Here is a 24,479-nt window from a genome sequence, read left to right as displayed (position 1 = left end):
GAGATTCCAGAGAACGTGACCCCTGTACCTAAATCTAACAATAGCTCCTAATGGCTTTCAGGATAAAGTTTGTACTTGGTTAATCTGAATTTTTTTTCAATTTTTTTAAAGTAAGGAGTAAAATTGTATATATTTTTGATGTATATATATACACTGTGGAATGGCTAAATCAAGTTTATTTAACATGTGTTAAATACTTATTTTCTTGTGGTGAGAACATTAAAAAATCTCCTCTATTAGCAATTTTCAAGTACATTAGTCCCTCCTTATCTGCAGTTTTAGATTTCAGTTCTTCATGGTCAACTGTGGTCTGAAAACGTTAAATGGAAAATTCCAGAAATAATTCATAAATTTTAAATGTTTTATTATAGTATAGCTAAAACAATGGTTTTATTTTATTATTGGTTATTATTGTTAAATCTCTCACTGTACCTAATTAAGAAAATTAAACTTTATCATAGGTATGTATGTGTAGGAAAAATAGATTGTATATAGGGGTTGGTACTATCCATGATTTCAGACATCCAAAGGTAGACTTGAAACATATGCCCCATGGAGAAAGGGGGACCACTGTATACAAAATATTTTTATTAACTATAATCTCCAGGAGGTAGGATTGGTCTGTTGAACTTATTGGATTTAAGGATTTTAATAAGAGGATTTGAGGAGGTCAGGGACCCCCATGAAGAGCATCACCCCTTAAGATTAAAGAAGTAAAAACTCTGAGGAGGGAACGGAGACAGTCAAATCCCCCCACCCCTGGAAAAGAGCAAATGCACTTCAGGGACCTTAACTCATGGCTGTTAGCTACTAAAAGTATGGTATGCAATCAAATATAAACTAACAGACTAGTGAAAGGAAGTCAATAGAGTAGAGAAGGAGGATGGGAGAGGGGAGGGAGGGTAGGAGAGGGGAGGGAGGGTAGGAGAGGGGAGGGAGGGTGGGAGGAAAAGGGAAGAGGGAATGGGGGAATCATGAATTGGAATATATTTCTAGTTCATGTATGAGATTGTCAAGATGCATCCAACAACTATGTGTAAGTATAAAGCTCTAAAAAAATAATTTTAAAAAAAAGTATGGTATGTATCTTTCCCTGCCCTCTCACTGACAAGCACCTATCCGTCTCAAAAGCCAGGTGCATCATTAAAGTCAGGATACCCTCTTGCCAGGACTCTTCAAGGACAAATAACACAGAAGATAAAACTGCTGAGGAGTCACTCAAACAGCAATTTCCCAGACTCTTAACTTGTTACTCGCAGGACATGTTTTTTCCCCACAGACCTTATGTTCTCTTAACTGTAGCAACTCTGACCCCAGGCTAACCATGCCTCCCTCAAGGTTAAAGTGCTTGCCCAGGATCCACAAAGAAAGAGACTCAGAAAATGTACCCAAAACCAATTAAAATTCCTAGACTCTAGCCCATCCCTGCAAGCAGCCCTTTCATATGAATAAAACTAACTCTTTCTTTTGTCTAGAAAGCCAGACTGACACTCTCTGGCTCAATGCTATGTCTCCCCTCTGCTCAAGCAAGAAGTCCCCAAAAAGAGTTTCTTCCCATCATAGTTGTATCCTCAACTGACTCTTCTGATGGAAAGCACAGGAACCCACCAAGTTGTAACAGATTGGCATATCCATGACTCTAATTTAGATATGTTCTTATATATACAGGGAGGAGGCTCGTGAGCAGATCTAAAGAATTAGGGACAGGGACACTTAGCACCCAAAGCTAAAGCCACAAATGTCCACAGGTCTAGAGTGGTAGAACTTGTAGAATACCAAATTCTGCCAATATCAAAAGAAAAGAAAATTAGTTTAATTTTCAAACTTGTGTGTGAAAACTCTCCTAAAAGAACAATTTTTAAAAATACTCCTAAACAGGAACACCTAAATCTGCATTTACAAGTTTTAATATTATCAACCCCAGGAACTTTTTTAGTGAGTCCCCCCCACTCCACCCCTCCGCCCGCCCCTCAACCTCACACCCCTGACTCAATTTAAATAAAGGATCCTTCTAGGTAAAGAAAAAAAAAATGTCAAACTGTTGGGGAGGGTTCATAAAAATATAGCTATCTGGGACTTTAAGTTCAGTAACAATGTAGGAAAACTTTAATTGAGAAATAATAGAAAAAAAAAAAAGGAAAAAGTACGAAGTAACTAGGCTGGTGATTAGATATGGTTGAAAAAGATAGCAAACGAGGAGAGAGAGAGAAGGTGATGTGGAGAGCAGGCCAGAACTCCAGGAGCAACAGATTTTAAGGTCAGCCTAGCAATAATCACAGAAGTCCTAACTAAACACCTAGTTCTGCCACGGATTGGGATCTTGGCAAAGTCTTTTTTTCTATCACCTGGTGTGATGAAGTGTTATTAAAAACTCTTCTCCTGCTGCATGAGTATCTGACTGGTGTCCATTTCTTAATTATTAGCCAAGTAACCAACAAGCAAATCTGAGCACAGTCCAGGATGCTCAACTATAGAACCAAGGGTGTCATTCACTTTGAAAGACAAACATCACTATGCAGCTCAGTGGGATAGTGTGTCTCTGGCTCTGTTCTCTGCTGCTGAGTATAACAAAAACAGCCATGACTCTCTGGGCACAGTGACGCGCCTGTAATCCCAGTGACTTGGGAGTCTGAGGCAGAAGGATCACCAGTTCAAGGCCAGCCTGGGCAATACAGTGAGACCTGTCTCAAAATTAAAAAATAAAAAAGACTGGGGGTGTAACTCAGTAGTAAAGCACCCCTGGGTTCAATCCACAGTACCTAAACAAATAAATAACCCCGACTGATAAATTTCATCTGGACAAAAGAAACTACAAATGAACCATAAGTACCTGATAAGGACTCTGTTTTGTGCCTCCCTGAGCATGCTAACTCATAATCAGCACGAACCTCATGGACACCTGGCCGCAATAGCATGAACTTATCACTGGGCAGGGAGAATCCTATGGGGCACAAAGCTTTGAAACCAGGAGGAGGCCCATTACTGCCTGATGTGGATCTGTGTCCTTGCCCCTGTGCTGTGTCACACAGACAGCTTCAAAACCCACTGGAAAGGAAGAAATGGCCTTGCCCTCCTCTCTTACAGCCTCCTAGGAATTATGGGGCAGCATGTGACCCACAGGAACTTCTTGATATGAATATTTAATTCAGTCCAAGACAACTTCTGGTGGGCACTACCTATGGTGATAGATTAGGAACAGAAATTAAGCATTTGCTTGCACTAAAGATTGGGGAGAGAATTGGTTATATGCAGAAATTTTTATAAACTAATCACCTACAACATTTATGTAAAGAAAATCAGTCCAGGCTGGGGATGTGGCTCAAGCGGTAGCGCGCTCGCCTGGCGTGCATGAGGCCCGGGTTCGATCCTCAGCACCACATACAAACAAAGATGTTGTGTCCGCCGAGAACTAAAAAATAAATATTAAAAAAAAAAAAAAATTCTCTCTCTCTCTCTCTCTCTCTCTCTCCCACTCTCTCTTAAAAATAAAAAAAACCTTAAAAAAAAAAGAAAAAAGAAAATCAGTCCTTTTAGAGTGTCCTAAAGAGTTATTAGCAATTACATGAAACAAAAATGAATATCTAGTAAGCTGGTCTCCTACAAAGGCATAAAAATAAATCCAAGATTATTAAAATGAGTAATAGGATGTGGACTTACCATAACTAGGTAAAATATATATGTTGAGTGGTACCATCAGCAGAACTATGCATCCCAGAAAAATAAAAGGCACTTCATAGCCAAAGGATTGATACAAAAAGCCACCTAAAGGAGGACCTAGTACTAGTCCCAGTCCAGAAAACACCTCGAGACCTCCCTAAAAATGGGGGAGAAAGGAGGTAATATATATCATTTGAAGAATTAACAAGTTACTATCTGAAAAATCAACTATGTACTTCACAATTTATACATACACACAAATTTAATTGAAGTCTAAATATTTAGATCATAAAAAATTAAATATGGAATTTTTTTATGAGAAATTCTCACTATGTGCCCTAGGCTGGCCTCAAACTCCTGAACTCAAGCGATTATACTGCCTCCAGCCTCCTGTATTCTTCTGAGTAGCTGAGAATACAGGTGTGCATCACCATGCCTGACCTCTTTTCAAATTTTTATGGTGGGAAGGTTTTCTAGTTATGATATAAAACTCAGAGAAACTGAAAGAAATAACTGATATATATGATTATATGAAAATACACCAAAATGCATGGGAAAACACATCAAAGGACAAATGGTGAACTGGGGAAAATATGGACGAAGAACTAATTCCCCATAGATATCCTGAGATACTACTAATCAGTGAAAAAAAAAATTGAAACACTCAATAAAAAAGTGGGCAAAGGCTATGAACTGTTCACAGAAAGTAAAATGCAAATATCTCTTAGAAGCAACAGCAGCCTGTTCTCATTTTTTAAGAGAAATAAACAAATTGGACCTCAAGATACCATTTTTTCACCCATCACCTACCAATCCTCTCTGTTGCCAAAGCTGTGTAGAAAGATACAGTCTCACACACTACTAATTGAGTAAATACAGAGGCAATTGGACAAACTATCAACATTAAAAATGTAAGTTCTGACTCAAATTTCCACTTCTAGGAATTTAACTTATAGGAATAGCCATAAAGATGTAACATGGTGTGCACACAAGCTTTTTACGCACTGTAGCACTGTTTGAAATGGAAAAGATATAAATGGTCTAAATTTTCATTAACAGTGTAAACAAACTAGGTTATAACCATATCATGAAATACTACATAGCCAGTAAAAAAAAAATAATGAAGCTTTTTATAAGTAAGTACAAAAAAAATCTCCAATATGACTTTCTTGTTAGTGTAATCAGCAAGGTGCTCAATGGTGTGTATAGTATGCTACCAGTAATGAAAAGAAAACAAAAGAGGAGGGGAACTGTGCTGTCTCTTGGTGAGTATATATGTGTGTATGTGTGCATATACAAACATGGGACCTCTCTGGAAGAAACCTACAATATTTCTTGCCTTTTGGGAGGGGGTAAAGCACCGGGCACTGAATGGGCAATGCAATGTGTCAAATATATTTATTATATTCTATGTTCCTTTTCATACTTATGAATTTTGCACCATGCAAAATTGTCATGTTAATTAATGTTAAACAGTGCAATGGGAGGAATAGTGCACTATTAAAGTAATTATACCACTTTTAAATCAATCTGGTTTTTAGAGAGTTTAAACAGACACCTGTGGCTTGCAACCTTCACTCTCAGACCTCACAGCTTATGCAAAAGCCATTCATTAATAACTTTCAAAATTTGATAAAGAATATAGGGAGTCTACCTTTCATCACAACAAAGCCATTCAGGCCAAAAATTTGTTAGAAGTGTTAGCATTTGGCTACAATTTTATATAGAAAGCTGAAATGACAACACCGAAGTTTCTCCAATGGACTGTTGCCATCATTATAGGAATTTCCTGGGTAGCACTTTCTAGAGTGATCTGCAGAAAACCACTTCTTTAACAGCTCCACAGGTTTTATTGGGGAAAAGTTCATAGACAAATTGAGTTGTAGAGCATTTGATAAAGTATCTTTACTCCAGGATTTCTCAAAGCCTTAAAACACTAATGTGAACTAGACATCTCTAAGTTGAAGAACCACACACAGCACACTTCAAACTTGTTTAGCCACCAAACTGTGTTTTACAGGGCAGCTCGACAAACTAGTGTTCTTCTGAATCCTTTCTGAGAAATATATTCCAAGGAAATATAAATGGCATGCCTGTCACCATGCCCACTATGGCAGAACAAATGACTATAAAACCCAAAATTAAACTATACAGGTAAGCACCTAATGCTTAAACCATTCATATAGAAAATAGTTTATCTGACAGTAAAAATTTTCATATGACAGTATTAAGTGAGTAAATGAGGGGTCCTTGTTACTAAGATGATTAGACTCTGAACTCTAGAAAACAATTATATGAAGGTGGCATTTGGTCCAATATGCAGACCAGGAGTCTCCTGCAAGGATACATGGGCACAGAGAGGGAATCATGGGCAAACCTCCTGGAGTCAGAAAGGCAGGTTCCCAGAGCTGGGACAGGAATCTGGTACATCTCTAATACCAGGTCTATATGCATCTAGATGATGCACAAGAATGGACATCAATGTGATGATGCCAGGTTCTGGAATTTTGTGTCAAAATAAGAGAGCATTCCTCACACAGCACAGAAGCATGTAAGGACATCAAGATGATGCCCAAAACCTCTTTCACATATCTGGGGAAAGTGGAGGAAGGACTCTAGTATGAATTAAGTGTTTTGCCACCAGGAAAATCACTTCTATAGCAGAGGAGTGCCCTAGGCAACTCTCACAATTTTGGTCACAAATAGACAGCAAGGCATGACTCAGGCGATTTAAATAAAAGTGGTAAAGAGAATAGTTGGTTTGAGCCACATTTACCTATCAAACTGCCCATTCAGGGAATTCTAAGATCAGGAAGAGCACCTGAGTACCAGGAACAGTACACTTTTTTGACATCCTTACTGCCAGAGTAGAAATCAGTGAAAATTTAACAAAACACAAGAGTGGAGAAAAGCAGGTCTAGAAGGATGGATGCCAGTTTTAACTTGAAAGGTCCAACAAATATTTGGGGCTACACTCAAAAGAAAGTAAGAAAAATGTATAAACTACATACCAGTACTGTAGCAACATTATTTGGAAAAGCTTTTACGAGGATCGAAGATGATGCAGTTATTGCTGCACCAAAGCTTAATGCATCCATTATTCTCACTAGAAAACACATAGCAATAAATACAGGTCCATCAGGAACTTGGTCCAAGAGACTGAAAAGCAATAAGACAATTATCAAAAGCCAAGCTGGTTTTAATTTTTTTAAATTTTAACTGTACCCACTATACAAAAAAAAAAAAAGCATGTTATCCATAATTATTAGAATAAATCTCTTTAGAATATGAGTTGTTTTTAAAAGTTGCTTTGTTATACTTTCAGTAGGACACCCCCGATCTGGTTTTTGTTTGGTTGGTTTTTGTTATGATTTGAGTCATAATGATAGCTTTACCGCCCTTTACTGCTGACAAAGTTGTTCTCTTGCATGAAAATACCAAATAGGCCTTTTTAGAATACAATTTTTCCTAGGTGTTCATGGGGGATGGATTCTAGGATCCCTGGCTGTGAAGGATAATCAAATCCCTTTATAAAATGGCATAGTTTTTGCATATAACCTGTGCACATTATCCTGTATATGTTAAGCCATCTCTAGATTATTTATAGTACCTAGTGTAATGTAAACACTATGTAGATAGTTATTATGCTTTACTATTTGGGGAATAATGACAAGAAATCGGCACATATTTAGTATAGACCCTTTGTTCTTAAGTATTTGACATCTGCAGTTGGCTGAATTCACAGAGGCTGAACCTATAGATTTGGAGGGTTGACTGCGTATAGAATCATGCTGACAAGTCTTCTTACTAGCAGGTTTCTCCTGTGGTGGGACTCACAACTTCAAAAAAAGAAAGAATCTAGAAAATAGAAGACTCCCACAAAAAATAAATAAATAAATAAAATTAATGTGATGGTTTTCTGAGTTTATCTCTTTATATTTATTATCATTCCTTTACATTTCCCAAGTATTTATATGAGCTGTTTTCTAGAATTTGCCACTATGTTGCTCCTTTAAGGATTCTAAGCTTAAGAATTCTATAGTTGTTTTGCCTCTTGTACTCATTTTCCCTATAACACCAAGGGGAAGAAACCTTCTGCTTTATGCTCTTAAAAGTAAGCACCGTGACCTAGTCTGGCCAAGCAGAACATTCTTTCCCCTGGGCTACAATGGCCACCATGCAGGCATGGGCCATGAATAAAGATGAGGCCAGTGAGGACTCCCTTCTGTGATTCTCACTGAAGCTATTAGGAACAGGGTACTCTCTACTGAAACTGCAAGGGTCATATTGGAACTGAAAAGGGAGACCTTACCCAAGAAGAGGAAGGCAAAGCCGGGAAGCGAAGAAAGACTTCTGATGGCATGGTTTTATTGTTCTGATGGAACCCAGGGGCCCTCTAAACTGAACTATATCCCCAGCCATTCCGTTCCACTCCATTCCATTTTTCTGAGAGAGGGTCTGCCTAAGTTGCCCAAGCTGGCTTCAAACTTGTGATCTTCCTGCCTCAGGATCCCAAGTAGCTGGAATTACAGAAGCCCACCACTGTACCCAACTTGAACAGATTCTTTGGGGAAAAAACAATTTTCACTTTTTTGCTAAGCCAGAATGTATCTGTGACTCAAAAATTTGTTACGTTTCTATCATTCACAGTCACAAGAGTCCTCATGGATAGATTTAGTAGCCGGTTTTAATGATGATCCCTTGGATTCTTGTTCTAATTTATTTTATTTTATTTTATTTTATTTTATTTAGTTATTGATGGACATAATACCTTTATTTTATTTATTCATTTTTTGTGGTGCTAAGGATCAAACCCAGTGCCTTACATGTGCAAGGCAAGTGCTCTACCTCTGAGCCACAACCCCAGCCCCTGGATTCCTGTTCTCTGCTCACCCAACTCCTTCCACCTTTATTTGCAAGCTGTCATTAAACAGACAGTAATAGTACTGATCAGTTCAATAAGCGATTAACATTTTAAACTGAAGAGAGATCATAAAATCTGTGCAATCTTTCAAACATATCAGAAAGTGACTTACCCAAAGAGAATTGTAACTCCTCCTGAGACGAACATCCCTGCTATAAACATAAACTTTGCTCCAATATGCACAAGCTATAATAAATGTAAAAAAAGAGACATTGATTACTTCTACAAGTTCATATTTATATAAACAAATCCACTGTATCAGAAAATTTAAAAATGGGGAAGACATGTATAATTAATACAATACTAAAATAACTCTTTAAAAAGAATAAATGGTGATATACAGACATGGAAGTTAAAAACTAATCAGCCCTGAGGATGGAATTGTCACAGGTAGCAGAATTTTAAAAACTATAATGGTGCTTATTTCTATATCGATAGTAATTCTAGACTAGTAAATTGGAACATCTCATTTGGTAATTTTTTTTTTTTTTTTTTTTTTGGACCAGGAATATAACCCAGGGGCACTTAACCACTAAGCCACATCCTCAGCCATTTTTTTTATTATTTTATTTAGAGACAGGGTCTTGCTAACTTGCTTAGGATCTCACTAAGTTGCTGAGGCTGGCTTTGATATTATTATCCTCCTGCCTCAGCCTCCCGAGTCACTGGGATTATAGGCATGCACCACCATGACTGGTTCATTTGACAGTTTTTAAAAATTAAAATGTGTATATGAACTTTAATACTTACATATTTTCCAAATACCAAGGATGCCAGCAAGTCAAATAAAGCATAACATCCAAAGATCATGCCTATCATGGTATTGCTGGCTCCCTTCTTTTCAGCCTTTGAAAAAATAGAAATGGGAACAATGTTTGAAAGACAAAAATAGCACAGTATGGAAAGACAAAAATATGCAATCAGAACATCATCTTCTTGTGACTTTTATCTATAGAGTAATTTCAAAAATTATTATTTTCAAAGGGAAACTATGTATTAAAAACCAGTCTCTGACATGAAAATAATTCATTTCACCATGCCTACAAAGAATTGTTCCCTTAAGCTAGCAAAAGTCAGAACTAAAGAACATACACAACTCAAAATACCTTGGGTGAGGAAATTTGGGCTCTACTTCATAGTCACAGGACTGATGAAACAGCTGATTTAGATAAACTTCCTTTTTAGTATCCCTTTTAGTTACAGGATTGTACTCAACCAAAAAAAAATCCAAAAACACTTGTCCATAAAAAATTCAAGGTAGAAAATTCCATAAACCAAAATGTGGGTCACACCAAATCCTATTTGGTTTGGTCCCCTGCTTCTGCTATTCTAACCTAGTACCTGACAGACTGAGAAGACAGTTTTCCTTTCTGACATCCACAACCCAGATGAAAAAAAAAAAAAATATCCCCCTGACACTCTACATTCTCCTGAAACACGTAGGGTAGTTGATCATCCATACATTATAATCATTAATGTTTACAGCCTGTTCCATCAGGGAGCTCTGAAGTTGACTACAGATGATGCAGTACCTATCCTGAATCTACTTTTGAACTCGAAATGCTACTACTGCAATGCATAACTGAATTCAAATATAAACCTACAAAGAACTTTTTAATAACTGTTAGAAATGTGGAAATGTGGCGGATCCTTCTATCTGGCTCCAGCAATGCAAGAAGTTAAAATATGACTTTAATGTTTTTAAGATAAGATTAGCATACTGTGATGTTCAAAGCCTGAATGACACACCTCCATCCTCTCAGACAATCAGCAGTCTTTTATTGAGCATCTTCCATGTGTTAGGCACCACACCACACCAGCAGTGAACATTAATGGTCAGAGAGTTAGATTCATTCTTTCACCAAAGCTTCAAATAACTTGACTTTAATATAGAAAGTTAACATCCACTCACACACCCTTCAAAATCCATTGTCTACAACAGCCAACACTGCATTTCTTTACCTTTCTAACGACACTTTTAAATCCCTCCATCCCTTCCCATATAAGATATCACTGTTATCAAATCCTGTCTTTTTCAAGGATGTTCTTTTCATGTCAGACTATACACCTTTAATTAAACCCTATATTTCTCATAGCATCATACCACAAGAAACCAGACAGGTGAACTGACTATTTTAGCTGAACTTTAGGAAGGCCTACATCTCTTTCCAGGAAGATATCCATAAATGTGGTCCATAGACAACTGGTGGTGGGTGGGGAGAGGATGGGCCCACAGCACTTGAGTCACTGTTTAGGTTGAATTTGAATCTAATATTCTATGGACTTCATAATTGGCCATTCCCTTTCCATGTACTACCAAACACATGAGATACTGTTATGGAGACAAGAACTATCTCATTTTTAAAATACTTTTAATGGTATCTTAGCAAAAGGTCATCCTATATGTAGACTGAAACCTGAAGTCTACATTTCTAATACATAATGATCAGCAAAGGGAAAATATTATCAAAGGAGTCAATTAAGATGTAGGAAGAACATTTGGTCAGTAGATAGAACATTCATCACTTAATAGATCTGGTAAGTATTTAATTCTAGAATCGAGCAGAAAACAGAATTTTGGCTACAGCAACTAGTATTTATTGGATCTTTACCATGAGCCAGAATCACCACTAAATATTGTTTCACATGTGCCCAACAATCAAATGAGTGATATATGTTTAGCTGGCCCCATTTGTAGATAAAGACATGGGCTTGCGAAGATGACAGTTTTTGAACCACTGTAGCTTCCATCATGTGTACCCACAATCACAGTGGAGACAGAATGGTTACATGGGACGTCCTAGAGTCACATGCCACATAGCAACACTACTTCTGGAACATGGATCCTGCTTCACAAGCAGCAGCAACAACAGCTTTTGAAAGAAATTTCTAATTCACATGGAATCATCTGCAAAGGATGAGGATGGCCAGAAAAATGATGAATAGAAGTAGGAATCTTGTACCTGAACTAAAAAGAGTGACCTATTTCTTTCTGCTCAATTAGCTTTGGCTAATAGGGTGACAGAACATGCAGAAGGCAGGGTGAGATTTTATCAATGCATTTGTGACCACAAGCTTTTTATAAAGAATGAAAAGGGAGAGCCTGATCTTCATAGCTACAATTTTTAGAATTACAATGCTCTCTCTCACCTGTATTTGTCCTATTTCCTTTGGCCTTTTCCCCTACAAGCAAATAAAGTCAACAAAAACTTAAAATCACAAACCCACAGTCGGGTTTTCCTTTGCTCCTGTTCCACTTAGAGAAAACTAACATTAATTGTGCTCAGTTAGTAGTTTCAACTGAGCCAGGAAATGCCCTTCTAAATGGTCAATCCACTTACTCCAGTTTTTCTCCATCTTATTTCAACAGGTTCTGTGATATTATGATATATATATTTTCGTTTTCATTCATGGTTCCTGGCTTATAACTCTGACCTACATTGTCTGTTACAAAAGCCTCCTCATTACAGAGAGTCCTGTCACATCCCCTGGAGAAGGAATGCTGTACAGGGAGGCCAAAATGAAACTGTATGTACAGGTCCTTTGAATTTCTCCACCCAATCTATAAGCACTTGTCCCAAAGGACAGGGTCTAGAGAACATCTGGACAGCTGAACACATGGAGGTTCCTAGAGGGTAGTGTCCACAGAGGGCATGGAAGTTCCATGCTCCTTCTCCCATGCCTTACCAATGCATCTCTTCATGTATATCTTTAATAATATATCAGTAAACTTAAGAGTTTTCCTGAGGTGTGTGGCCACTCAAGCAAAGTAATGGAACCCAAGGAGGGGATTATGGGAACCCCAATTTACAGCCAGATAGCCAGAAGAACAGGTAAAAAAAACCCTGGGACTAGTGACTGGCATCTGAAGGCAAGTGGCAGTGTTGGGAATTGAGCTCTCAATCTATGAGATCTGATGCTATCTTCAAAAAGATAATGTCAGAACATTATCTGACACTAGAGGACACCTAGCTGGTGTGTGCTGCTGCAGGAATTGCTTGCTGGCTGGAGAGGAGAAATCCCGGCCTGTTTTGAGGCCACAGAAGTGATCTGTGCTGTGAGTGCACAGCAAGAGAAACGTTCCGGTTGGATTTTCCTTCTATACCCTCAGAAGCTCCCATCATTTTTTTTTTTTTCACAAACCCCAAGTCTTGCCAGACCACCGTGCTCAAACACCTCTGATGACTTCCCAGTGATTGAGCCCTTGGCATGCATCCAAGTGCCCTTGCCTTCTAGCTGCAGCATGCCCCTGGGATTCTTGGACTCCTATCAGATCTCACCTCACCCTAGGCTCAAGTTACACTGAACTGTCTTCTCTTTTCCAGGACCACGCCATTCATTTGTTCTTTGCATGACTATCCATACCTTGGATGCCCTCCCCTCTGTGTTCACCTTAGACACCACCATCTCTTAAGACCTATCTTAGATTTATCTTGTGAAGTTCCTTTCAATACCACATCTTCACCTGGCCACTCTTCTGCCCATGGCAGAATTAACCATCCTCTTTCTTGAGTTTCATAACATTCTGGGCATCTTCTTTTTAAAGGATATTCAAATAGTCTGAAACGTTTCTTGTCATATTTCTTCATTCCCAATGGACAGATAAGAGAGGATCATTTTCTTGATTATTTTTTCTCTAACCCATAACACTTAAGAGTAGGAACTGGGGATGGTGGTTCTCAGTACCTCATAGGGTGGAAGTGTAAAGAGCCAACGAAATGGTGTGTGTAAACTGCCTAGCAGGGAGACATGCAGATGATGCTTAATAAACATTTGATATTATAAAAAAAAAAAAAGAGTAGGAACTTACTAAACCTCTAGTGAATAGGACTGAAGTGGGGGAGTGACTTCACTGCTGAAACTGTTTCTTCATTTGCAATATGATGGCCTTCATTTGCAACATGATGGGATTCTTGCTATTCTACCCTTCTTATGTGGCTGTGGTAGGCACCAAATGGGTAAGTGGGTGGGAACATGCAATGAAAACGGAAGAGGGTTGTATGGGTACAGAACCTCATTGTTCTTTTAGCATAGAAGCCACTTCATCCTCTTTTGTAGCATATAGAATGAAGGACTACACGTCATCAAGGCAGATAGAGGGCTGAGAAACTGCTAATACACTGTAAGCCCAAGGCTTTGGCAAAGAGGACAAAATAAAACACCTGGACATATTATTTCTACTTGCCCAAGCCAGTCCCCTTCATCCCATATTACACCCCTTGATTCCAGGGGTTATTTTCTTTGTGACATTTTCTATAGTTCCTAACACCAGAAAAGGCTATGATTAGAGAGAACTAGGCAATATTAATCAGAGTTTTTCCTTCACATTACTAGAGTCTATAAGAAATTCAAGTCAGAAAAAGGAATTCACTGGAACACTATATTTTAATTCTAAAATACTAATAAATCAGAACACCAGTAAGTGAACACATTATTGTCTTAAGGTCCTGTCTTAATGGAGACCTGTAGCACAACATTTAAATCTCAACTATTCAAAGCACCTCCTTTTTGTTTTTTAATTGCAAATATCAAATATGATTAATCAAACTACATGGTAAACAAAGTAACACTCAAAGGGTCAATTATATTTTAGTTGAACTACCTTCCAAGAGAATAGTCTTTCTAGACTTGTTTCCCTTTTTATTTTTTTATTTTTTCCTGGTGTTAAAACATTCTAGAAGAAATATTCTTTTAGTTGAAATTTTATGTATTAATTATATTATAAGAAGATTTTTTATATTTTACATACTATAAAATAAAATAATTCAAAAGGTTTTTTTTCTAAATTAGAATTCATAAGAATACAAAAACATCTTACCTCCTTGGGGAAAAAGGGTCCAAGGATAGAATAGGCCATCATGGACCCTAAGTTCATGGAAGCAGCAGATATTAGTACAAACAGCTGTTCTCTTGAAAGCCGTCTGGGTGTCTCTCTTGAACTTCCTGAAGGGCCATCGCCTTGGATGCAAACACACTGCAATTACAGTCATGTAATTGGGACTATGAATGGAAATACAGAAGTGTCATTTCTGTGCAAAAACAATGTACTCTGAAGAGACATGTTGAGCTAAGGCTATTTTAAATATAACACATGTGACCAAATAGAGAACAATCCTGGGAGACATCATTGCAATATTGAAAACATTATATTCATTCACACACTACCATCTATTAGAATCTCAATGCATAGATTACCAGCCATCTGTTTTGCCTTCACCATAAAGTTTATTTCCCTGGTCTTTAATAAATCACTTTAAGAAAGATGAGCAGCAGGGTAATCTCCAAAGGGTACCACTCTATGAAGTATAATTAATGTCCCTTATTTTCTCAAGTTACTAGCTTCATAAGTTATATGGACTCAAAAATGTTTTAAGCATAGAATGTTAGCTGTTTATTAGGAATTCTAGGGCAGTATTGAAGTCAAGTGGCAAGTAAGTCGAAAACATTCAAATGGTGGATTGATAATATGATATATCTCTGAAAAGGCAAGTCCCACAAATCTGTTAAGTGGATTCCTTCCTTCCTTCCCTCCTTCCTTCCTTCCTTCCTTCCTTCCTCGAATTACTGGTCTATTGCATCAATTCATTTAACACTGGTTCCCAGGGCTAAATTGTCATTGAACTTAAACATCCAGTCAAATATTCAGGTTCCAACATCGCAGCACATTTAGTAGCCCTTTTTAAATGATTCTGAGAGGGAAAAAAAGGAAAGGAAAAATATATTCGATTTGCTCTACTTGTTCCCAGAGGTTGCCACTGTAGTCCAGAAGAAAACAAATCTGTGCAATATGGGGAAGTCTTAGGAATCTTTATAAAAATTTTGTAGTAAATGAAGAAGGGAAATGAGAGAAAGTTAAAAAGAAAGGGGAACAACAGTGAATACTTAAAAGATAACGTTTTTTACATTTGTCTAATGGTATACTTATTTGAATTCATTCTTAAACACACAGAACTTAAAAGCAGAGCTATGGGGGAAAAATCACTAGATAGAAACTAGAGCCAGGCCTCTAACTACCCCTCCCAGAGAAAGAAACGCTGGCCTGAACCCCACGTCAGGACCCAGCCTTTCCAATCTCTCTAAACAAACCATGCTAAAGTCAATTCGATCCTGACTAAAGAGACAGGCCCGAAGCCACCGCGCCGCGCGCCCGTCCCTGCTCTCTCGGTCACCTCCTGGTCCCCCAGGAATCAAGGGACCAGACGCGTCCATGTGCGGCGTTTCCTCTAGGTCCAAGCCGGTGCCGTCAGACTCAACCTCCCACGATCTGACCGGCCGGTCGCCACCGCTCAGCCTGGCCCTGGCATCTCCGATCCGCAGTTGGCAGCGATCTGCGTGAAGCTCTGCAAAAACCTTCGAGGAGAGTAAGCACCCGGGGGCGGGGCGGGGCGGGGCTGAGCAGAGGAGGGGGCGGGTCCTTTCCCATTATTATCTTAATCTGCTTTAGGGGCTATAATTTATGCTGTCCCTTTTCATTCGGCAGGAGGTGGGGCGGAGAGGGGGAAGGGAAGACGAGTCTATATTTTATATAGTTGAACCTATACGTTAAAGACACAAAGTGAATTAGAAAATTAGATTCACACTGAATCTTTTTAAAGAGTTCGGTTATTTATTTTTCATCGTGTGCAAATGAGAAAGTGTTTGTAATCACTGAAACCAGATATTAGTAAGCCGGAAATGAATTAAACAATGTGAAGCCCTTGCAGAAAAATATATTTGCAAGAATGATAATGAACGAGGAAGCATGGCAGAGTGGCTAGGCATATGGTTTCAATTCAGGGGATTCTCAAGCCATTTGTGACTTAGGTCAGCATGGTCAGCTTCTCCAAGAAGAACTGCAGAGGTAGCTCAGTGATAAAGCACCTTTGGATTCAATCTCCGTACAAAAAAAAAAAAAAAAAAACGAAAAAATAGTGTAAGTATGTGGCTGCTACCTTACTCTCCCATTCACAATTTACAGGCACACACACAACACACACACACACACACACACACACACACACAAAAGGTTTCATTTCATTCACCTTATGTACTATTTGGGAAGGGCTGTTTGGAGAATGGGAAAGTCTTGATTTGGGCCAAGTGAACCAAGACTGTGTACCAGGAACTGTGAATTTAAAGTTGCAGTCAGCCTTTAAAGTCCCCATCCAACCTCTGCCCTCAAGTAGCACACCTTCTCCTAACTTGAAGCACTAATTTATACTTTACTATGATGCAGTGGATTTTGCAGCAGAAATATGTTGAAAAGATTGTGTACTTTTGACAAATTATGTCTTGGTTGGCTTCTAGTGGAGGGCATGCTACCTCTGATCTTGAGGGTTATGTGCAGTTCCTGGGTGAGCAAGAACCTCCTTTAACAACACTGTGAATGCAAGTCAGCCTTAGCAAAGTTTCCTCAAAATGGCCTTAGCAAGTCTTTATGATCTAACCCTACCAGCTACTCCAGTCGCATTTGACTCTACCTTTTCTCTGTACTCTAACATCAAAGCAAAGAGGGGAATTTTCTTCAATTATTTCTTTGACAATTTACATGTTTTTATTTGCTCCCTTTCTTTTTTGCAGATATGGGATCACCCAAACTGGTCTTCTAAGTTATTGCTCTTTATTTTCTCCTCTTTATCTTTTTCTCCATTTAATAGGAAGTTTTCCCAACTTTATTTTGGCAATTCTTTAACTGAACTTTTTATTCTCATGACCTCTCTTTCTCTCTTATTCTTATTTTCCCATTAGCAACCATTTTTACATTTAATGTGAATCTATTTGTTTGTATATGTTTTCATAAAATATGTATTCTTGTTTTTGTCCACCTATTTTTAATTACATAAAGCATACTATGATATATATGTTTATGCAGATGTTATGTGTGTGTGTGAGTACACACACATACACACACACACACTTCCCCCCCCCCTATCCTTTTCTTCACTTCTAATTTCTACTTCCCATTCTCCCTCTAGATGATAGGTGTTAAAACTAAATTTGGACAATCCTGGACTTGTGATGGCGTTACATCCCAATAAATCAATCACAAGTTGAAATTATCATAGGTCAAATATAATGCATTTAATACACTTAACCTCCCAAACATGATAGTTTAGCAATACAGCATGCTGTGTTGTGAGCTGTGGCTCCATGTTGCTGCCCAACATCTTAACAGAATATCATATTGCATCTTACTTCCCTGGGTAAAAATCCAAATGCAAAGCTCAAGGTATAATTTCCACTGAATGAACACTGCTTTTGTACTATCTTTAGTTGAAAATCTTAAACTACCGTAAGTCAGGGACCATCTCTATATTATCTTGTTTTCTGTGACTGTTGTAACAAATTATCAAGGGCTTTTTAAATTAATACAACGCTGTCCTGTAGGCCAAACATTCAACCTCAGTTTCACTGAGCCCAAATTAGTTGTCAGCAGGTAGTACTCCTTCTGCAGGCACAGGTAGGGGAGGGGGTGGATCTATATCTTGCCTCTTACAGCTTCCAGCAGCTGCTGGGATATTTTCTTGTGTGTGGAAATGCCAATACAATTGTAATGTCTGTCTCCGTGGTCAATTTGCCTCCTCTCTTCTGAGTATGTAACCTTTTGCTGTTCTCTTATGGCATTTAGGGCCTCCTGAATAATCCAGGATGATCTTCTCATCTCATGATCTTCAGTTTAATTACATGTACTCAAACTCTGTTTTCCAAATAAAGGGAACATTTACAGGTTTCAAGGTTTAGAACATAGGCCTATTTTTGGAAGCCATTATCAGACTGCTATAATTAACTACTAAGTGTTGTATATTTATGTATATACATATGTGGAAGATTTTTTTTCTTTACAAACTAAAATGGAATAGTATGGTTTCTGTTCACACACTGCCTTGTCAGAGAAATGTTCTCATCCTCTTATTCAAACACAGCCCGAATCACCCTGTTCCTTCACCCTTCTATACTCTTCTTCTTAGCATTTGTGTCTGTCATACTTTCCTGCTACTTAATAAAGAAACAACGTTGGCTAATTTCAGCAGAAAGTGAATTTATCATAGATAGGAAGCACCTGGGACCATCAGAGGATCATGCACACCCATACAGATTAAGTGCCTGAAATCACCACGGATGTGATCCAGTTACACATGTCATGGTCCTGTAAGACACATCTGCAGCATGTGCTTCCAACATCACTGCAGCTAGACAGGAGACACTGTGACAACCCATCCCTACTCCTCTGATATGCTGCTGCCCTCACCCAGCGGGATTTTAAGTGGTGCCAGCTTCTACTTACTTGCTTCCATCATATAGCAAGACATGGTATGTCTAAAATCATGTAGTGTAACTCCAACTTTGTACTCCTTTTTCCAGAGCAGTTAGAATATTCTAGGTCCTTTGAATTTCCATAGAAATGTCAGAATCATCTCTCAATCTCTCTCCAAAATACTTGGAATTCTTATTGAGACTTTTTGACTCTGTAAATCAGTTTGGGGAGCATTCACATCTAATCACTATTGGATCCTTTAACCCATGTACATAGTATATCTCTTTCTTTATGTAGGCCTTCTTTATTTCAGAAACGACTCTTCATTATTGTAGAAGTATGACATAATCCATGTTAAATTTATTCCTAAATATCCTAGTTTGGGAAGCTATTAAAGTTGAATTGTTCTATATCTAAATTTCCAATCATTTGCTGATTATATATATACATATATCAGTAAATGAATTTTATATTACTCTTGTATCCTACAAACTGCTAAATTCCCTTATTAGTTCCAGTAGTTGTTTTATAGATTTATATTTTCTATGTAAAAATGATGTCATCTGTGAATAGAGTTTTTACTTCTTTCTTTCAGAAATGTATGCTTTTGTTTCTTATTGCACTGGCTAAGATGACCAGTAAAGTGTTGAATAAATATGGTGAGCTGATGAACCTTGCTTTGTTCCCAATTGGTCTTCCACCATGAATTATGAGGTCACCTGCAGGCTTTTCATATGGCCCGTTATCAGATTAAGGAAGTTCTGCTTTTATTATAAATGGTTTCTCTTGTTTAGTCTAATATGATAAATAACACTGAACAATTTTCTAATATTAATATAACCTTGCATTTTTGTATAAACCCAATTTGGTCATAATATAGTGTCTTTTGGGAATTAATGTGGTAGTATTTTGCCAAATTTTGTATCTATTTTTATAAATAATGTTGATTTATAATTTCTTCATCAAGTTTTGGTATGAGGATAATCCTGCATTCATAAAGCAAGTCAGAAGTTATCTTCCTTCTGTATTTTCTGTAGCAGTTTGAATAATATTAGTGTTATTTTTCCCTAAATGTCTGATAGAACTCAATGATACTATCAGGGCTTGGGAAGGTTATTGATAACAAATTGTTAATATACTAAGTATATTGCTATTCAAATTTTCTATTTATTTTGTGTCAAATTTGATAAGTTGTAAATTTCTAAAGAAATTTTCCTTTTCATCTAAGTTGCAAATTTACTGGCATTAAAATTTGCATTGTATTTATTTATTTATTTTTGATGTTTGTAAGATCTGTTGACATAGTTCCCCTTTATTCCTGATCTTTTAAGTTTGAACCCTCTTCCCTTTTGCTTAATCAGTGTGTGTGATGGAGTAAATGTTTGTGCTCTACTCCCCACCAAATGCACCTGTTAAAACCCTAATCCCACTTTGATGGATTTGGAGGTAGAGTCTTAGGGAGGTGATTAGGTTTTGAGGGAAGAGCACTTTGTGAAAGGGATCAGTACACTTATCATAAGAGGCCAGAAAGCTAGTTAGTTTTTTTTTCCCACTCTAAGATAACTCTTCCAGAAACCAGCATCTGTAACCCAGAAGAGGGTCCTCACCAAAACCCAACCACAGTGGCACCCTGCCCTCAGACTTTCAATCTTCAGAACCATCAGAAATAAAAGTCTGTTGTTTATAAACCACCCATTCTATGCTATTCTTCTATTGCAGCCCAACTGCCTTGGACAGTGTAGCTATGGGTAAAAAATCTTGATGATCTTTTCTTTCTTTCTTTCTTTCTTTTTTGGTGGGGGGACCAAGGACTGAACCCAGGGGCGCTTAACCACTAAGCCACATCCCCAGCCCTTTTATAATATTTTATTTAGAGACAGGATCTCGCTAAATTGCTTAGGGCCTCACTAAATTGCTGGGGCTGGCTTTGAACTTGCGATTCTCCTGCCTCAGCCTCCTGAGCCACTGGGATTACATGCATGTGCCACCATGCCCAGCTTAATGTTCTTTTCAAACAAACTTTGCCTTTTTAAGTTTTTCTCAATTATTTAGCTTCTTATTATTAACTTATTATTATAAGCTTAACTTCTGTATTATCCATTTCTACTCTCATTTTTATTTCTTCTTTCTTCTACTTTCATTTGGTTCATTTTGTTTTTATTTTTCAAGTGTCTTAGGGCAGAACTTTATATTGCTGATTATCCTTTTCCTCTTTTCTAATACTAACATTTATGGCTTTAAATTTCCCTATATGAACATTGCTTTAACTACATCCCATAAATTATCACTCAGTTTGCAATATTTACTAATTTCCCTTATGTTTTCTTCTTTTATCCACAATTTAATAAGACCTCTGTTTCTTATTTCCAACATTCCAGATTATCTTTTTTGGGGGGGGAGGTGTACCAGGGATTGAACTCAGGGGCACTCAATCACTGAGCCACATCCCGAGCCCTAATTTGTAATTTATTTAGAGACAGGGTCTCACTGAGATGCTTAATGCCTCACTTTGCTGAGGCTGGCTTTGAACTCACCATCCTCCTATCTCAGCCTCCCCAGCTGCTAGATTATCTTTATATTGATTTTTAATTTAATTCTATTATAATCAAAGAACTATTCTAGAAGATTTCCATCTTAAGTTATTGAAACTTGCTTTATGACCCAGCATGCATTCCCTCTTTGTAAATGATACCATATGTACTAGAAAATAACAATATTCTATCATTGTTGGGTGTAGTGTTCTACAAAAGTCAATTATGTCAAAGTTACAGTTTTGTTCATATCTTCTATGATCTTACTTATTTGGCCTAATTGTTCTATCAACCAATAATTGAGGGAGATTCAAATATCTACCTACAATTTTGAATTTATTATATCATTTAATTCTTTCAATTTTGAAGCTGTTAATTTCTAATTACATTCTATTATTGACAAAGAACTATTCTAGAAGATTTCTATCTTGAAACTTGCTGAAACTTCTTTAGTTAGATAGTAGATAAATACCTTACATTTAAGGTAAGTACTGACATGGTTGAATTTAAGTCTACCATTTTAATTATTTGTTTTATATCATCCCTTCTGTTTTTTATTCAGTTCTTCTTTTGATTTAATTGAAAAAACATTTTGGAATTCCACTTTAGTTTATCTGTCTCTATCCCTTTCAGTTATTTTTTAATTGTTTGCTTAGGGATTATAATACACATTCCTAACTTTTCTGGGCTACTTAGTTAAAATTGTAACACTTCATATAAAACCTTGTAATTTAACAGATCACCTTAATTAAGAAACCTGCAGTTTTACAGATCCATGAGATATTATATTATTCATCTCCCATTTTTAATGTACATATTTTTCTTTGGTTTGGCTGCCCTGAGAATTTTTCTCTTTACCATTGGGTTTCAGTAGCTCACTGTCCCTGGGTGTGTGCAGGTGTGTGTCATGAATTCACTGAACTTCTTAAATCTGTAAATTTATTTATTTAACTAAATTTGGGAAACTTTTGAATATTATTTCTTCAAGTATTTCTATATCATTCTTTTGTCTCCTGGCCCTTCAACCGCATACACAGCATGTTAGACCTTTCAATTATAAATACGAGAGCTTTTGATTTTTTTACTTCTGTCCCACAGGTCATTGCAGCTCTATTGTTTTTCAGTTGCTTCTCTCCCCCTATCCCTGCTCCATTCTTCAAGTTGGATGATTTCAGATTCATTTAGCTAAAAGACTGGAAATGTTTTAAGAAAGCCTACATAGTCAGACAATGATAAGGAGGAGAATCTATATCAAAGAATCCTTAAATCTCCAGTCTTTCCAGAAACAATTTTTAAAAAGAAACATCAGAAAACAGTAGAGTTACTCTAAAGAAAGCAGCTGGAGTCCCACACACTCAGGTTTTCCTTCTATCCCATGGGAATACATTTAATATTAACTTAGGGTTTGCTCTTTTGGCCACTATGCTCTATTTCAGTTATAAATTTATCTTGTTGCTAGTTCATAATGGACTGACTTATAAACATAAAGTATCAGCTCTACCTTCCATAGCCTTAGTTCTCAGGAACTCTGATTCAGCCCTGCAGTGAGTATCTATCACATCTGGTGCTAGGTAGCAACTGAAACAAGTGGAAGAGGAAATATTCTGTACAAATGAAATGTGAAGCTGCTGTAATCAAAATGGAGTTGCTTATGTCCTAACAAAAATAAATAAAGCTGAGAGATTATAAAGGAAGAGTTCTTCTGCATGATTGACTAATAGTAACTATCACAAAACACTATCAGAACTACAAGCTTGCACAGAGGCCACCACGGCCTTATACAAAAGTATTTTTACCAGGGCATCTGGCCAGCAGCTGTCCATTCTACCTCAGATTGACATCATTCTTGTTATCATTCACTCTATCCAAGGATTATTGTTTTGAATTAGTTGATGTAATCCTCTCATTTTTATCTTTAAAAACTTTCCTTACCTAAACCTCCTTGGATATATCCATAGTTTACTATAGTATGCAAACACCCATTGAAATGCTCTGATATTTCCATTCCGGGCTATTTCCAAATAAATGTCATTATTCTTTGGGAAAGTCTCTCTGATTTTATAAAATTTAGGGTAATATTAGTAAGGCTTAGAAATGTGGATAAAAATTTCACAAAACTCTCAAAATATATAAACTATTGGCATAGGCTTCATACTTGGCTATATAACTATCAGTCCCATTCTCCCACACAATCATATTTTTTCCCTCAATAAACTGGGTTTTGCAATTAAAGGCCTAACATATTAACTATACAAGCTACGGGACTACCAATAGCCTGTGTTAGTCTATTCCACTTTTATTCATTCATATACTTTCTTATTTTATTTTCCTTCTTACCAACTCCTTTTCTCTTTTGATTGTCCCTTTGACATACGGGAATTTATCCAAATCTTTGTCTACAACTAATGTTTCTTAAGTATATTTCAAACTACAGTACATGTTATAACAAATGAGGGTTAAACCTGTATGTTCCTGAGCTGCATCAGGGTAACATTTTTCTGTTTTTTCACAACATTCATTTCCATCTATTGTACATATATCGTTTGTACCCCCAAGAGTAGAGACATTTCAAGTTTTCAAATAGAAAGTGGTTTTCTTGGAATGTCCAAGATGGAGTATAGCTACCTACCAACATCTTGATGTCACATTTTTAGCCTGTGGAACTGAGAGATGATAAATTTCTTTTTTTTTTTTAAAGCAATTTAGGGTACCTAGTTACAACAGCTCTAGCAAATTATAAACTACGTAATAGCTAAACTTAGATGATTCTGAAATACAAATTTCTACTGCTGTCTCTTTCTAACTGCAATATTCTCCTTTTCTATCGATGAAACCTTTTATTACAGTGAGATGGAACCAGTTGTATCATAGCCGAATGTGAGATACAGTCATTCTTGAATCCTCAGTTATCTCCTTCCCACATTTCAACAATCATTCAAATGGTTTGGATGGTTAGGAGTATGGGCCTTAAAGACCAGTTTCTCCATTTACTAGTCATCTGACTTTCGACAACTCTTTAAGCCTGGGTTTCCTTACTTCTTAAGGAGAGCTAATATTGGCATTAGTACATAAGGTCTTTATGACAATCTAGGGAGAAAACACAGAATAAGAATTTAGCACTCTACCATGGAGA

The 24,479-nt window shown here is 37.2% G+C and overlaps 1 protein-coding gene across 2 annotated transcripts in view; it reads right to left on the bottom strand.

The window, feature by feature from the left end:
- Slc18b1 (solute carrier family 18 member B1) overlaps positions 1 to 15,927 on the bottom strand; it is a 40,587-nt gene extending 24,660 nt beyond the window's left edge. The window contains exons 1-6 of one of the 2 annotated variants that reach the window (XM_071613010.1): positions 15,751 to 15,927; positions 14,400 to 14,555; positions 9,332 to 9,427; positions 8,694 to 8,767; positions 6,669 to 6,816; positions 3,658 to 3,814 (exon numbers count right to left, since the gene is read on the bottom strand). In XM_071613010.1, the coding sequence (XP_071469111.1) occupies positions 3,658 to 3,814; positions 6,669 to 6,816; positions 8,694 to 8,767; positions 9,332 to 9,427; positions 14,400 to 14,456 (532 nt within the window). In that variant the 5' untranslated portion in view covers positions 14,457 to 14,555; positions 15,751 to 15,927. The remainder of the gene's footprint in view (positions 1 to 3,657; positions 3,815 to 6,668; positions 6,817 to 8,693; positions 8,768 to 9,331; positions 9,428 to 14,399; positions 14,556 to 15,750) is intronic. The other variant, XM_027938412.2, reaches the window with a different exon arrangement.
- Positions 15,928 to 24,479: the final 8,552 nt, after the last annotated feature.

Source organism: Marmota flaviventris, chromosome 6 (assembly GCF_047511675.1).
Source record: "Marmota flaviventris isolate mMarFla1 chromosome 6, mMarFla1.hap1, whole genome shotgun sequence".
NCBI classification, from domain to species: Eukaryota; Metazoa; Chordata; class Mammalia; order Rodentia; family Sciuridae; genus Marmota; species Marmota flaviventris.
Note: the sequence above shows the minus strand (reverse complement) of the source record. Positions and strands in the feature narration are given on the sequence as shown.